At 39.4% G+C, this 17,411-nt stretch overlaps 1 protein-coding gene across 3 annotated transcripts in view; it reads right to left on the bottom strand.

Annotated features, from left to right (window-relative positions):
* Positions 1–16,874, bottom strand: part of ift70 (intraflagellar transport 70) — a 93,794-nt gene extending 76,920 nt beyond the window's left edge. For 2 of the 3 annotated variants that reach the window (XM_073060833.1, XM_073060834.1), the window contains exons 1-3: positions 16,690–16,874; positions 7,491–7,556; positions 4,376–4,585 (exon numbers count right to left, since the gene is read on the bottom strand). In XM_073060833.1, the coding sequence (XP_072916934.1) occupies positions 4,376–4,585; positions 7,491–7,556; positions 16,690–16,743 (330 nt within the window). In that variant the 5' untranslated portion in view covers positions 16,744–16,874. Of the gene's footprint in view, positions 1–4,375; positions 4,586–7,490; positions 7,557–10,269; positions 10,385–16,689 lie in introns of those variants that run through there. The other variant, XM_073060835.1, reaches the window with a different exon arrangement.
* Positions 16,875–17,411: the final 537 nt, after the last annotated feature.

Genomic DNA, 17,411 nt, shown 5'->3' with positions numbered 1-17,411 from the left:
TTGTAAGGCAAAGCCGTGTTGGGACCTCCCAGTGTTAGGTGGCAAAATCACCTCAGCACACCTATGGCAGGCCAGATGTGTGTACAACTGAAAATCCCATTCATTTCAAAAGGGATTCCCTGTCTATGGAATGAGGAGCATCAATTAATTTTAAAAATATTTTATTAATTTTAAGCGGTTTAAAATTTGTTTCAATTTTTAATGTCTCCAAATGCTCATCAGGACCTTTTCCTCATTCCTTCAGCCTCACCTGGCATGTAGTCTTCATCTTTGGCCCCTCGTCTCCTGTTTACAATCATACTGGAGACTGACAGGACCATAACAAAAGCTCCCACATTTATCAGTAACTAAACTGTATATGTCATCTCAAATGCCCAAATGATATGGCAATATATTTTGCAAATGAGCTTACCACCCAAGCAACAAGACAAACCTGCAAGTAATTAAGGAGTCCTTTACAGGAGTAATAATGATTGTCTTAGAATGATGTCAAAGGATTTTGAAGTAATCAGGTTATTGCAAGTACAGATATTTTGCTTCAGTGTTTGAGGCTCTTAGTGGTCCTTCTACCCAAATGTATTGAAGTTTATAGAAAATGACTGAAGGAACATAAGCACCTTGCATCTAGTCATATCTCAAATTACAAGAATTGTTATAAAGAAAAACTGTATCCTTCAGTCATTTTGATTGGGAATGTTTGTTTTTTGGGTATTCTCTATTAGTTCATATTCTTTCTTAGCTGCATAAATATCAAGAGTTTTGATTCATTTTCTGAATAGGACATCCTGACCGCATGATCCTGAAAGAATGCTGACCACCAAGAATGAGCTCAGAATGAGGCATCCTCATTGCACAATGTTGCCAAAATTAAACATGGTCAATTATCTTTTCAAGATGACAGCCATTTTGGACATACAGACTTGTATTCATAGTTATGGAGTTATACAGTCAGAAACAGGCCTCTTGGCCCAACTCGTCAAAACTGATCATGTGCTCCATGAAATCCCATTCACCAGTGTTTGGCCCATATCTTTTAATCTTTCCAAATATATGCAATAGTCCAATTATCTTTTCAAAGCTATTAGCACAACAGCCTCAACCTCTTCCTCTGGCAGCTCATTCCACTGTATGTTAAAAAAAAATCCACTCAAGTCCCTATTAAATATTTCCCCTCTCACCTTAAACCCATGCCCTCTAACTATGGATCTGTCAACCCTGGTGAAAAGAATAAGTGCATTCACTTCTGCATCTCTATAAGATCACCCCTCAACTCCTATGCTCTAAGCAATAAAGTATTTTACTGTTACCTGTCTCTGTAAGTCAGTTCCCCAAGTAGTTGGCAAAATCTTCATAAACTTTTTTTTCTGCACTTTTTCCAGTTTAATTACATCTTTCTATACCAGGGACACCAAAACTGAACACAATAGACAACAGACAATAGGTGCAGTAGGCCATTCGGCCCCACGAGCCAGCACCGCCATTCAATGTGATCGTGGCTGAGCATCCACAATCAGTACCCTGTTCCTGCCTTTTCCCCATATCCCTTGACTTACTCCAAGTATGGCCTCTTGTACATCATCACTATGACCTCCCAACTTTTATACTCAATACGATGACTGATGAAAGTCAGTCTTCACCACCCTGTCTACCTGTGACTTAATTCTATCTGCAACAGCTTCCAGGGCCCTCCTATTCACTGTGCAAGTCCAACTTTGATTTAACTTTCTAAAATGCAACACCCCACACTTATCTGGATTAAATTCTTTTGCCATTCCTCGGCCCACTTCGCTGATCAAGATTCCTCTGTAATTACGGATAACCTTCTTCTCTGTCCAATATGCCACCTATTTTAATGTCATTTGCAAACTTACTAATTATGCCTTCAACATTTTTAACTAAACACTTGATACAGATGATATACAACAAAAGGTCTGGAACTTACTCCTGAGGCACACCACTATTTGTGGGCCTCCAGTCTGTAAACAAGCTTCCACCATCACCCTCAGCTTCCTACCTTCAAGCCATTTGTGTATCTAAGTGGACAGCTCTACCAGAGAGCAGCCTACCATGTGGAACCTTATCAAAGGCCTTACTGAAGTCCACATAAAACACGTCTACTGCTCTACACTCATCAGCTTTCTTGGTCACATCATCAAAAAACCTCAGATCCACTTTGTAACCCATGATCTCCCACATACAAAGCCATACTGACTACTCCTGACCAACTCATCTTTCCAGGTGCACATATATGAATCCTTACCTGGCACAGATGTCATTGGACTTACTTAACTAGAGTTGCCAGGTTTTCCTTTGCTGCCCTTATGAATTAAAAGTACATCATTTATTACCATCCAATCTACCAGTACCTAGTCCATGGCTAGCAATGATGCAAATATCGCAACCAGGGCTTCTGCACTTTATTCTGTAGTCTCCCATAGTGTACTTCGATATACCTGATCAGGCCCTGGAGATTTGTCTACCCTCGTATCATTCAAGACATTCAGCACCTCATCCTAGACCTTGGGTTGGTACCAAAGGTCGATTTTCTGAATGGAGGCCTGTGACTATTAGGGTCAATGCTGGGACCTTGTTATTCTATTTATGTAAATGATTTGGATGTGAATGTACAAGGCACAATTAGCAAATTCGCTGGTGATACTAAATTAGGAGGTCTTGTTGATAATTAAAACAGTTTGCAAAGAGCTACAAAGAAATATTGATCAATTAGGTAGATAGGCTGAGGAAGGGCAAATAGACTTCCACCTGGATAAGTGTGAAATGATGCTTTTCTGAGCGTCAAACCAAGGTAGGAACTATGCAGTGAATGGCAGAGCACTAATGAGTGTTATGGAACAAAGGGACTTCAAAGTAGAAGTGCAAAGTTCACTGAAAGTGGCTACACAAGTAGACAAGTAGTGAAGAAAGCATTTAGCATGCTGGCCTTCATCAGTCACAGCAACAAGTTCAAGATCAGTGACACTACAGTGGATTTACACAAGTTATTGGCAACACCACACTTGCAGTATTGTGTACAGTTTTTATCACCCTGTCACAAGAAAGACATTGTCAAACTGGCGAGGATGAAGAAGAGATTTACAAGGATGCTGCTTGGCTGGACCTAGAGGGTGTGAGTTATAAGAAGAGGTTGGCCATGCTGGATCTTTATTCCTTGGAGTATATGTGAGAGGTGACTCCAGTGAAGCTTATAAAATCCTAAAATGTATAGATAGTCATCATCCTTTCCCCAGGGTTGAGGAGCCCTAAACTCAAGGGCACAGTCACAAGATTTAAAAGAAACCTGAGAAGTAATTTCATTACACTGAAGGTAGTGAGTACCTGGAAGAAACCATTCGAGGAGGTCGTCAAGATTGGCACAGTTGCAACATTTAAGATGTTTTTCCATAGATATGTGAAAGGAAGAGGCTTGGAGGGTTATGATCTGAACACAGGCAATTGGGACTAGCAGAGAGGATGCTGTAGTTGAACCAGTTGGGCAAAAGGCCTGTTTCTGTGCTGTTTTACTCTAGGATTCTAAATAAGTGTCAATTTGAGATACAATATCTTCCTAATGGATGTAACCATGGTGACTTTGCATGTTAGTATGGAAGTGGTTTGCATGTAGTTATACCGTTGGTACTAGTTGTCTGTTCTGGCAAACTCCAGATAATATACTCAAGCATATTATAACTATGCAACAATATCAGCCTCTGTGGTGGCCGTGATGCCATGTTTAGACAGATAGGAATGCATTGACAAGTTCAAGTAAGTTGGTGCCCTTGCTGTCTGACAGCCCTGATGCCATGTCTCAGTGAGTCAAATACCACAAAAGAACTTAGACAGGGCAAGTGGGGTTTTATTTCTACTGTTTATCAGGTATCCGGTGTGCTCCACACTCAAACAGATAACAAAATACATGTATCCAATTTAACAAAGTAGCAATAAACTGATGTCAACAGCTGTCTATGCATTCTATGTACACACCTCAGGTGCCAAACAGTGCAAGAAATGTTACAACTGCGTGATAAGGATTTGCAACCAAAATTTATTAGTTGACCTAATTACTCTGCTGAGTCTTTTTTCCCAGAATAACTGCAAGAATCCTTATAGCTACTTATGAAATTATCTCATTATTGGTAACATTACATAAATCATATTATAGAGAAGCCTTGAAACTATCGAATATTAGTGTTCTTCAGAGAACAATATGACAATTGAAATTTGCAATAAATTGTTAATTACTATACATGGATCCAGTAACTGACAGAAGCTATGTAGTACTTCTTTAAATTAGACAAAATTGACAAATGAATCATTCCATAGAATAATGGGGAATACAGATACAAGATTTCTTAGCAGTAAGAGTTCCACATATTACCTTTGTCTGATAAGCTGGATTATCAATTAGAAAGGTTGCTTTCATGGCCTCTGTATACATGCAAGCTTTGTATAGAGATTGTGCATAGTAGAGTTTGTAGTCATCGATTTCTTGATGAATCTGTACCAACTGTTCATAGCAGTCTGCAGCATTTGAAAAGTCTTGCATTTGATAATAGCAATATCCCAAGACAGAGAGTGCTGCCCGAGACTGAAAACAAATTGGTATTAATTAAGAGGATTAGAGCATATATCATGCATTAGAAATATTAACTATCTTCTTAAATTCCAAAATATTTTCACATAAAAAGCAACCATGAACAGCCATATGTAAAAATACATCATTAAAGACGCATGTACCTACCATACAGTTCAACTGTACAACGTTTAGCTGCAGTGAGATTTTTAGCTCATTAGTCTAAGAAATGACAGTTGTTACATCTACTTCTTAACGGACCAAAACGTAAATTGCTTTCATTGTCTTCAACGAGATCCATGAACAGTGACAGCTGCAAATGCAAATGTGTGTATACCTGGATTGCTCAGCCCATGGAAGTCAGGCTCAAAGTCACTTTCAGCTTCTAAACCTCAGTATCATTCCAGACTCCTCCAAAAGATCTCTGTCATTTCTCGAGGTTTACTATTCAAAACTGAATTAAAGAGGTCACTTGAACTCTGTCCTCAAGGACAGAAGACTGCATCCACTATTCCTACAGACTGCAAGAGCAGGCTGGCTGAAGGTTGGTATTCACCTTCATTCTAGGCTTTCCCCAAATATACATTCAGAAGCTGAACTTCTATTTGATGATTCCACCAGCATTTCCTGCTGGGAGGATCATCCCTTCAACAAACATGCATCCCATGGGTTCTTCCCCTACCTGTACAACTCCCTCTCATCCCCTCACAAGTCACCTATGCAGCATCAAGAGTAGCAACACTCCCTGTAACTGAAAAAGTGCTGCTTGTATAATTAGATGAGCTATTCAACAATTGTTAAGAGCTTATAACACATCAACAGGAAACCCTGCACTGAAAACTAATGACATGTGATTAAATTTGTTGTTGTACAGAAAAAAAAGCTAACAATATTGTAATGTCAACCTAACTACTGAAAATCTTAATCTTTGTGATTTTCATTAAAATAAGCCTTAAAGTGAGCCATAATGCTGTTTTTAAAAAATCAAAAACAAATGTTCTTATAACTAAGCAACACACCAAAAATGCTGGAGGAACTCAGCAAGCCAGGCAGCATCAATGGAAAAAGAGTACAGTTGATGTTTCGGGCCAAGATGGGTTCTAAGGAAGGGTATTGGCCTGAAACATCAACTGTACTCTTTTCTACAGATGCTGCCTGGCCTTCTGAGTTCCTTCAGCATTTTGTGTGTGTTGCTTGGATTTCCAGCATCTGCAGATTTTCTCTTGCTTCTTATAACTAAAACTTTTGGCTTCACTAGATACTGCATTTCAGGGGGCAAAGCCTCCAGTCCAATTCCCCTCTATTTCCTTACACCCCTGGCAAATATATTCTTTTCCATCTCTACCAACCAACCAACTCTCCTTTGATTCTCTTTATCCTTTTGTGTAGGATAATGATATTTTATAGCTATACACTATTTATTTATTTAGAAATACAGCACAGAACAGGCCCTTCCAGCCCAGTGAGCTGCATTGCCCAGTAATACACCTATTTAACCCTCGTCTAATCACAGGACAATTCACAATGACCAATTAATCTAGTAAACTGTATGTCTTTGGAATGCGGGAGGAAACCTGCACATTCACAGGGATGACGTACAAACTCCTTATGGATGGTGCCTGAATTGAACTCTGAACTCTGATGCCCCAAGTTGTAATAGCATTGTGCTAAACACTACACTACTGTGCTGCCCCACTTTTTGGGGTATGGAAGGAAACTGGAGCACCTGGAGGAAACTCAATTTGTGCAGTAATTAGTGCTACTGCCTTAAGAGTTTTAAAATCCTGGGTTTGATACTCAGCTCAAGTGCTTCCCATGTGGAATTTGCACATTCTTTCCCATGACTGTGGGATTTTTTTTTGAGTGTTCTAGTTCTCTCCCACATCTAATACAGGATAGTCGGTTATTTGGCCATTCTAATTTGTTAATAACATACATAACGGGCAAAGTGCTCAACAGGGATAGTCGATGGGCACACGAGGTAAGCTGCTGGGATACAGGGACTGACATTGCTGATGGAATTGCTTTTGCATTTGATGGACCAAACTTTCAACTTTGTGGTAAGCATATTATGTTATGCAGACTCATGAGGTTAAAATCATTCAGAAGATTAATTTTGTCTGTTTTGCTACAGCTGGTCATTTGGGAGAGATTTATATTGGGGGAAAAAAGCAAACAAAAATCCTGCCAAAACTTTAGGGAACAATTTATTTAATGAGTGCTAAGATAGAAATGTACACAATTATTGTTCTACTCTACTCTAACCCAATTTCCAGATGAAAGGCATTTTTTTTGTATTTGTGAAAATAATTTCTCAGCCATTGCTTGTACAAATCCTAGCTTCCCTGGAAAAGGTACTACGCCATAATGGTTCTGTAAACAGTAAACTGCAGAACAATGGCCATAGGAGATTTGTAGGAAACACGAGTGAATGTAAGGCCTCTGTAGTTCATTTGTGGCTGACAATAAATATAATGAGTCACAATGTCTCCCATGATCTATCAGATTAACAACATACAAAGCAATTTTTTAAGAATAATTGTTCTTCAGAGTAATAAAAGATCTGCACAAATTACATTGCAGGTCAAACTTCATCATGTAGCTGTTCACACTGTATTTTATAGAAACCATAGTTTTACTTTTAAATGAACTTCATCAGACAATATAAAACTTGCTGTTTAAGAAAATGCTGAGCCACTAGCAGTTAACTTCACAGCTTCTGGAATATCCCAGTACAATGCTGTACTAATGAATTTTGTATTTTGATAAATGCATAACAGACAAGTTCATCCAAGGGTATTTTATTATTTTGACCATTTATAAGACACAGTACACCCGCAATATTCTGTAAATTAGATGTGTCAAGTTACATTTGTCAGCAAATAAAATATATGAAAGCATTTAAAATTACAATACTTACTTTTGAGTGTTTCTGTAGTTCATTGTTGAGAATATGAATGGCCTCTCCATACCTTCCATCTCGGATCTGAAAAATTGAATGGACGCCATTACAAGTACATACCTACAAGTATCTGGGAGTACAGTTAGACGAGAAGCTAGACTGGACTGCCAACACAGATGCCTTGTGCAGGAAGGCACAGAGTCGACTGTACTTCCTAAGAAGGTTGGCGTCATTCAATGTCTGTAGTGAGATGCTGAAGATGTTCTATAGGTCAGTTGTGGAGAGCGCCCTCTTCTTTGTGGTGGCGTGTTGGTGAGGAAGCATTAAGAAGAGGGACGCCTCACGTCTTAATAAGCTGGTAAGGAAGGCGGGCTCTGTCGTGGGCAAAGTACTCGAGAGTTTAACATCGGTAGCTGAGCGAAGGGCGCTGAGTAGGCTACGGTCAATTATGGATAACTCTGAACATCCTCTACATAGCACCATCCAGAGACAGAGAAGCAGTTTCAGCGACAGGTTACTATCGATGCAATGCTCCTCAGACAGGATGAAGAGGTCAATACTCCCCAATGCCATTAGGCTTTACAATTCTACCGCCAGGACTTAAGAACTTTTTAAAAGCTATTATTAATGCTTTTTGAGATAGTGATTTAGATGCATATCATATTTTTTACTGAGTTAAGTATTGTATGTAATTAGTTTTGCTACAACAAGTGTATGGGACATTGGAAAAAAAGTTGAATTTCCCCATGGGGATGAATAAAGTATCTATCTATCTATCTATCTATCTATCTACAGACATAATTAGTGGAATTTCTCCTTCCTGATATTAAGCAGAATGAAAACATTGCCTTTAGTGCACCATCTTATTTTTTGGCACTTTATAGGTCTGTTATCAAGCAAAATATATTACTACTAGGAGATGGTAGTGCATGTTACAAAGGGATGAGTCAAGAACCACGCTTTGAGACCAGCTCATTAGAGGAACGTGATGGAAAAACACAAATATTTAGGTAAGTAAATCCAGATTTTAGACCTTTAAACTGATACAATGACCATCAATGGGAGGGAAGTTCATTTTGAGACCATTCCCAAGCTTAGAGGGTTGTATGAATAGAAGAGATTACAGTGAGGAAGAGAGACAAAGCTATGGAGGGTTTCAAAATATGGATGAAGATTTTAAACTGAAGCATTAATCAATCAATCTGGAATAAACATTGTTTTAGCATAAGGGAGATGAGAGAGGAATGGAACTTGATGCGGTTTAAATCATATTAGTGTTTACAGAGGGCAGAAGAAGTCATTTCTCGATGTAACAAAGAAATGGATGAGGATTTCAGCAGGAAATGATCTGGGATGGCTTGGTGTGAGATGATGTTTTCAGGAAGAAAACAGGCAGCCTTAGTGACGTCAGGGGCTTATCCTGATACTGTTCCAAATTGCTCCCAGGAATGCAATGTATGATTTGGGAATGTACCAAGGACAATTGGCTAAATAACCACTGCTTTACTATATTTCAGACGAGTCAATTAAAACTGAAATTAAAGTTTTCATTCCACAATTTATTTTTCTATGTCAGCAAAAAGCAATCACAGAATGAGTAGGAGAGCTAAGTACAGAGACTCACTGGTCATGTATGGTTCTGAGAATTTCTAAAAGCCTAAGTTTTTATAAATTGTAACATTAAAGGCTGAAGTTACAAAAGTTGCACTGGTAGATTAATTAACCATAGATTGGTACAGATCTTGCTTGATTTTAGATCTTTGTTAGATCTTGGTTAGAATTAGTGTAATTGGGCAATCAATGAACAACATGGAGTTGGTGCGCTGAATGGGCTGTTTTCATGCTATCTCTCCAAGGTCTCTATCTGTACTACAATTCAAAAGATAATGGACCACAGAATTGCAGACTAGAGAGTTTTAACCTGTATAGCTATGGCAGTGATTAACTGGGATTGGAAGGTTATGTGTTTTATTGGAATCGTTATTATTCTGCTATTACTCAAACAGTAACTCTTTGTGATCAAAGTGGAACTGGTATACAAATTCATGCAATTATACACAGTATGTGTATATGGTAATCTTGAGGATGACATTCCAAAGCAGTGCATGCATAATTTGTAAAAGTATCAAGTTTAATCAGTGCAAAAAGTTAGTCCAAGAATTCCAAACTTTGTCCTGTCATCTACCAGCTTCCTATATTTTGCCTTAGTATGGTTCCTACCTCGTACAACAGTAGGTACAATTTAAAAATAGATAAAAAACTTCACTTGGCTTGCCACTCCCAATCTCTGTGACCTTCTCCAGTTCTCCAGCCTTCCAAAGTTGCTGTGCCTCTGAATTCCTTCGTATCTCCAGTTTTGAACAGTTCAATATTGGTGGGAGCTCCAGTTAGCTAGGCTCAAGCTCTGAAACTTTCCCCAAATCCTGTCAATTTTACTACCGTAGATTCCAGACTACAGAGCGCACCTGATTAAAAGCCGCTGGCTCTAATTTTAGAAAGAAAATCAATTTTGTACTTGTACAGGCCGCACCGGATTTTCGGCCGCACCGGATTTTCGGCCGCAGGTGTCCCACGTTGTAATATGAGATATTTACACAGAAAGATATTACACGTGAGGATTTTTTAACTTTTAATTAAATCCATATGGTAACATTAACAAATACATATTGCAAATGCTTTTTTTCGAACCGTGCCTGTAACGCGGCTACTTTTAAATATACGTTGCGTATACTTTTTTACTGAACAACATTCCAATATCTCCTAACGACTGGTAAAAAATATATATACTGCAGCCTACCAGGAAAAGTTATTGATCGCCTTTAACTTAAAAGCAGCGTTCGCTCAGATCCAATGCCGCTCGCCCCCGCCTTCCCGTTTATTGCAAACCGGTATCCCACAAGACGCGGCGAAACCGGGTGTGACGTCATAGCATCCCGCGATGTGGTACAGAAAACAAATATAGTTAAAACACTTCTAACTTTAACTAGAAAATGAATTACTAAGCGAAAATATTATAAACTAAATAACTGCCATAAAGGCAGCACAATGCTTTTCTTCGAGTGTTTTCCATGTTGATGAGGGTGAGTACAAATGACTGATTTACAATAATTTAGTTGTGAAAGTGCGCTTGATTTATCGTACAATTTCATTGGACCTCTGTGAACTACTCATCAATTTTACTGGTCTACTGTTACGAGGCAAAATGTTTTTGGCGGCATGAAAAAAATCATGCATTAGCCGCACCGTAGTAAAGGCCGCAGTGTTCAAAGCTGTTCAAAATGTGGGAAAAAAGTAGCGGCTTATAATCCGACATCTACGGTACTTCTTTGAAGCCCTAGATCAAAGTTTTGCTCACTTGATGTAGGTTTGACAGATCAAATGGCCTTCTTTTATCCTGTAACTACCACTCTTTGTGATTTGATGTCAATTATTGATTGATAATATGAAACATACTGGATATTTGTCTCTACAGTACAATATGTACGTTTTCTGGTATTCCATCTTGTATCTACTCCCCTGATAAATGAAGTCAAATCTTTCCCAAAATACTAATTAGCTGATACATTAATCAATTAAAAAAACATAAAACATGTAAGAATTTAGTCGATCAGGTAGCTTTTGTTTTATTGAAGCGTACATAAATCCTACAATCCTAGAAGATCAGGTAGGAAGCAGGGATGAGTGCAATTCCAACAATTCTAAAGAAATTTGATACCAGACCAGATAACACAGCCAGCTTGGCTGCTACCCATCCAAGCTAATCTGTTTTATCAACGTGATACAAACTATGTCAGGTAAGATTTGACATTCATGAAAATACATTGAGAAACCCATGGAAATCTTCCTGCACAGGAACAAAACTAAGTTAAGTTGTATGCAGTAAGACCAGACAACATGTAGACATGGAATGTTAAGTAGCAATTTTAATATTCATGTCATGAAAGTGTCAGACAATGATCATCTCTAACGAGATAGACTCTAAACATTTCAGTGAATTCAGTGGTATTATATATTAGCACACAGGAGGGAGACTGAAAATCTGGCTGAGTGGTGTCATAACAACAAGCTCTCACTCAATGTCAACAAGACCAAGGAACCAATTGTAGACTTCTGGAGGGGGAAACCAGAGGTCCATGAGCCAGTCCTCATTGGACGATCAGAGGTGGAGAGGGTCGGTAACTTTAAATTCCTGGGTGTCATTATGTCAGAGGACTTGTCCTGGACCCATCATATAAATGTAATTGCAAAGAAAGCACAACATCGCCTGTACTTCCTAAGGTGGCTGCGGAGATTTGGCATGACATCAAAAACCTTGAGAAACTTCTATAGATGTGTGGTGGAAGGTGTATTAACTGGCTGTATTATGGCCTGGTATGGGAAAAGCAATGCCTTTAAACAGAAAATCCAACAGATGGTACTGGATTCAGCCCAGTACATCACGGTTAAAATCCCACCCAGCCACTCAGCACATCTACATGAAATACTGTTGTAGGAAAGCAGCATCTATCATTAAGAATCCTCGCCACACAGCCATGCTCTTTTCTCACTGCTGCCATCAGGTAGAAGGTACAAATGCCTTAGGACTCGTACCACCAGGTTCAAGAATAGTTACTACTGTTACGCCTATGCCCCAACTCTGAGGGGCCGAAGGGTACAAAGTAGCCCCCTCCTTTTTGAGAATCGCAAGATCGCTATTAATGCGGGTCTGGGACCCAGGAAATGAGAGAGAGACGTTTGGAATGTGTCCTGGCCTCCGCGATACAAAGCCACGGATAACGGCCATTGTCTCTTGGAGACGGAATTGTGTATTGAGTACTGTACTATTCATTGAAGCCCTCAGGGAATGATCAGAGGGGGCTGGTTGAGGGATTGCATCATCCCAACCTGATTGACATCTGAGACCCCGTGAGTAAGGATAAAAGAGGGTCTGGGGAACAACCCCTTTAGACGCACCAGGAGAGACGCTGGAAGTCCCGTGACAGCGTTTGGTAGCGACAGCCGGTGGGAGGCTCGCGTGCGTCCTTTCCCTTTGCCGGGATTGGGGGCCTTACCACGGAAGAACGGCTTTAGCTAAAAGGAGAAACCAACACCAACGACATTTCGAAGGATCGACATCATAAAAAGGAAAAACTGGCAAGTTCTAAAAATCCGTCTCTCTCTCCAACCAAAAGCTGCAGCCTGAATGAACTTGAGTGACTTTTATATTTCCATCGGACAATACATTATCCCCTAAACAACGATAGAGCTATTTCTTATTGATTATTATTATACCCGCACTTTTAGATCTAGTATTGACGACGTATAGTATCTTTATGTTTGCATTGATATTATTTTTGTGCATTTTTACCAATAAATACTGTTAAAATAGTACCATCAGACTTCGACGGACCTCTCTATCTTTGCTGGTAAGTGACCCAGTTACGAGGTATTAACACTACCCCTCAATAATCAGGCTCTTGAACAAAAGGGGATAAGTACACTCATCTATTGGGATGTTTCCACGAGCAATGATCTCACTTTAAGGATTTTTTATTTTGTTATTTCATGCTCTGGTTATACATTGCTATATATTTATTGTGGCATTTCAACATTTTGTTGTCCTCTATGCTCTTGCTCTTTCATTGATCCTGTGTAGTTACTGTTTTATAGATTTGCTGAGTATGCCAGAAAGAAAACGAATCTCAGGGTTGTATTTGGTGACATAGAAATCTACAGACATTACAGGCCTTTCAGCCCACAATATTATGCCAACCATGTAACCTATTCTAGAAACTGCCTAGAATTTCTCTACCACATAGCCCTCTATTTTTCCAAGCTCCACGTACCTATCTAAGAGGCTCTTAAAAGACCCTATTGTATCCACTTCCACCACTGCCGCTAGCAGTGCATTCCATGCATCCACCACTGTGTGTGGAAAAACTTACCCCTGACATCCCCCTTGGTACCCATGTATGTGTTCTGATAATAAATTTTACTTTAAACTTTGAACTTCCATGTTTCCTGTGATCTTCATTATGGAGGTATGGTCTTGATTGAACAGAAACTCAATTGTACATAAATATAATTCTATAAGAGCAGAACAGATCATTACCTAGGATGAGCACTGTTCCAATGATTCCAGACTACCTTGATGCTGCCATGGATAAAACAGGCAGTTTGACTGCTACCCCATCCTACAGCTTAACTATTTATTTCCTCCACTATCAGCATACTGCAGCTACTCACCTGGCTGTCACACACTGCCTTAATTCCTGAACTTCAGCAACAAGTGCATAGGAGCACCACCACTTGTAGGCTCTTTTCCAAAATGCACATTATCCTGGTGCCTGTCACTGTTCCTTCAATGTTGCTACCTTTCTCCAGATAAATAAGATTCAGAAAGGCAATGCAAACTTCAAATAATGAATAATTCTAAATATTCACATAACATCAGCAATTGTATTTTCTAGTCTTTTAGCTAACCATTTGTAAAGCATATTCTGCAAATGCTGGAAATCTGAAATCAAATCAAAAATATTGAAAATACTGTATAGGTCATCAACATCTATGAGACCATACATGATGTCATTTTAGGTTTGACCCCCTTCAGCTAGAACAGGGGATTTCCACAGACCCTTCCCATTAACCGAGGGGTCCACAGACCCCTGGTTGGGAACCCCTGGGCTAGAAGATGATGTGAATATTGAGATCTTACAAAAAAAACTATTGTGGGTAGGGGGAAAAGTGGACATACACAAGGACTGCCATTATACCTAGACTGGGTAAGTCTCACAGAATGTGGCATGATTTGCTCTTGACTAATGCTAACAGGTTAGGTAACTTTGTTTTCCACTCTATGATGTCACTTTACCTCTCTATATTCTGTGAGGTGAGTGCTTAAGTATCCAGGGAAAGGAGAAAAAATGAACCCAACGTTCCTGATGGCCACCTCTGTGTGTGGCTGCATCAAATGTAGTAAATACCATCTGTTGCCGTATACTGAAGCTCTACCTGGCCTGGTTGTTGGGAAGGATTTTCCCACATAAATTCAATGAAAATAAATTCAGATTCGTATTCATTTATCACATGCACGTGATACAGTGAAATGCGTTGTTTGCACAAACAACAAACACAACCCAAGGAAATCTTGGGGGCAGCCTGTAAGTGTCACCAGACATTCCAGCACCAATATACCATGCCCACATTTAATTCTGCACCTCAAAATTTTGGGTAATAATTTGTGAATTCTGTAATGGCAAATTTCCCTGACTGATTGACCATAACATGGTGGTTACCATACTAAAAATATAGGTGTATAGACCTGATAACACTGTGAATGTATGCCCCAGATAACATGATGGATATAAAGAAACCCAGACAATGTTTAAATCATCTTCCGCGTTTCTGATTTCTCTCCTGCAAATTCTTTCACTAGCTTTATTGTTATCCTCTCAGATTTTGGGCTTCTTGATTTTTGTTTCTCAATTGTTCAGTCAAGAGATGTGGGCTGTGCTGTCTGAAAGAGCATCCAATTGCTCATTTCTAATAATCACTGAGGTCATGGAAGTGAGCTGCCTTCTTGAATTGCTGCAATCGTTAAGGTGTGGGCATACCCTGAACTCCTTGCACAATAGCGAATGATGGAAATTTATATACAAAGATATTCAACTTAAGGATATCAACAATTATAAAAGGCAAATATTAAAACATTTTCAAACTTTGTGTAATCAGACTTTCAGATATACAGTACCTCCAAACTCGACTGACAATCCTGATGTACAAATATAAAATGTGAAACAGTTTAAATATGAACATGGCAAACAGTTCACAGGTAAATGGTTGAGGTGATGCAAGAAATCAACATAATTAGAACATTAATTTCTTCCAAGTAAGTGAATAGTAATGAAAGTTGGGAGAAGTCAGGTAGAAAGGGGAGAAAAACTAGCAATGACACTGTTATTGACAATTTGATCATATGAAGATAGAGGGCAGAACAAAATAAAACGCTTAAGGTATTGGTTAAGATTAGATGGTGTAGGCTTGTGTGGGGCACATATATTGGCACTGTGTCTATTAAGGTGAATGGTTTGTTTATGTACCTTTGAATTGTTCATCTAATTTGGTATTTGCCCTTGAAGTTATGCTAATTTTCAATTCATAATTTGTTCATGGGCTCAGCTCTGATAAAGTCAAAGATGGATAAGGTTGAATGAACAGTGCAGGAAACATCCATGGATGGGGTCAGGTGGAGGGCAAAACAAAATAAAAACAAACCCAAATAGGTAGTTGAATGCTGGACAGTAGGATGAATCTTGACTGTTGGGAATAAGTGGACTTGGGTTCAGTAAGGCCAGGGTGGTGAAAGGACAGGACAGGAAAGGAAGAGTCTTCTTCCTCTCTGACTTTTAATGGCAATTGGTATTCCAACTTAAAGGTGCATTACCACCACCAACTGGACTGGAGTATGGTGAAGAGAGTTGGGAAATAAAACTAATAAGGGGTCTGTGGTTTTGAGTGGGACACAATCAGCGATCAATGCTGGCTTCTGATATTGTCTGTATATTCTTCCTGTGGCAGTGTGGGTCTCCCTTGGGTGCTGCAGTTTTCTCCCACATCCCAAAAACGTACAGCCTGGTATGCCACTGTAAATTGTCCCTAGTGTGCAGACAAGTGTTAGAATCTGGGCTGAGTTGAAGGGAACGAGGAGAGAATAAAATAGGATTAGTGTAAATTGGACTTGATGCTCAGTGTGGACTCACTGACCAAAGGGTCTTTTCCATGCTGACGAAGTCAGATGAAATGAGGATGTAGAAGGAAACTCATGGATTTGTAATCTATGAAACTCATATGAATTTTTATATTTTCATTGATGCTTATATCGTCAAATGGAACCGCACGGGCACAAATGTGACGTCTCGTGATTCAAATGCTCGGCAAGATTGACTCAAGACCTCTGTGACCCAACAGGGGCCATGAAAGACAGGCCACTTTATAGGCGGGAGGCCCCATCCCCAATTTAGCCAGCAACTCCATCACAGAGGATGCCAACACGCCTCTGCACACCACCAACAAATTGCGGGAATTAATTACTTCTGTCATTCACCAAGAATCTCGGCACTAATGCTGACTGAGCGCTTCCAGTATACATTATTTCTCTATGCATTCTATGCAAATATATATCTCCGTTTCGCCGATTTTATCCACCGCCCATTCCCGAGCTTCGTCACGACAAACTCACCAGTTTATAAATGGTCGCCGTATACTCCCCGTCCTTTATCTGCACCAGTGTCATTTTTAACTATGATGGGAAAAATTCAAACAGACTTTGAAAGATCTGCTTGATTGATCATAAATTAACTCCAATCATTACGGTCACCGGCGATAAAATCGTCTGTCTGCGCGTACGCTGTGATCATGGAAACCGTCCGGAAGTGGGAGAGGAAATGAGATCACCGCCTCGGCACCGACCTGAACGCCGGGTGCCATCTTTACTACTGGCACAGTCGCTGGAGAATGGAAGTAATGGGCGCCATATTCATTACTGGCATGATTTGTTTGTACATGTTGCCGTAATTGTTTTCAACAAATGCAGCTTCATCTAATATTAATTAACATAAATAAATATGAGATGCATTTTCAAAACGTAGCATCGGACCAATTACTAGAGAGTTACATTTTTTTTGCGAAACTACAGATCATCATAACAATAGAAGCTGACGACTAGTTCACGAAAGCTGATGTAACAAACTTCAGAAAGTTGCTTTTAAAGTAATTGTTTCAAAATCGCTGAACAAGTGGAACATATGTTTATTAATAAGCGTGAAAGGTTTTATTATTCACATAAGACATGGATGTTTGCTATCTCTGGGAGGTTAGAGATTAACATAGGAGTGCCATTATATATAATGATTTATACCAATGCTGCCACACTTTTAAAGAATTCTGCTTGTAATAAATTGT

The sequence above is a fragment of the Hemitrygon akajei genome, chromosome 11, assembly GCF_048418815.1.
Source record: "Hemitrygon akajei chromosome 11, sHemAka1.3, whole genome shotgun sequence".
NCBI lineage: Eukaryota > Metazoa > Chordata > Chondrichthyes > Myliobatiformes > Dasyatidae > Hemitrygon > Hemitrygon akajei.
This window is presented reverse-complemented; position numbering and strand designations above follow the sequence as displayed.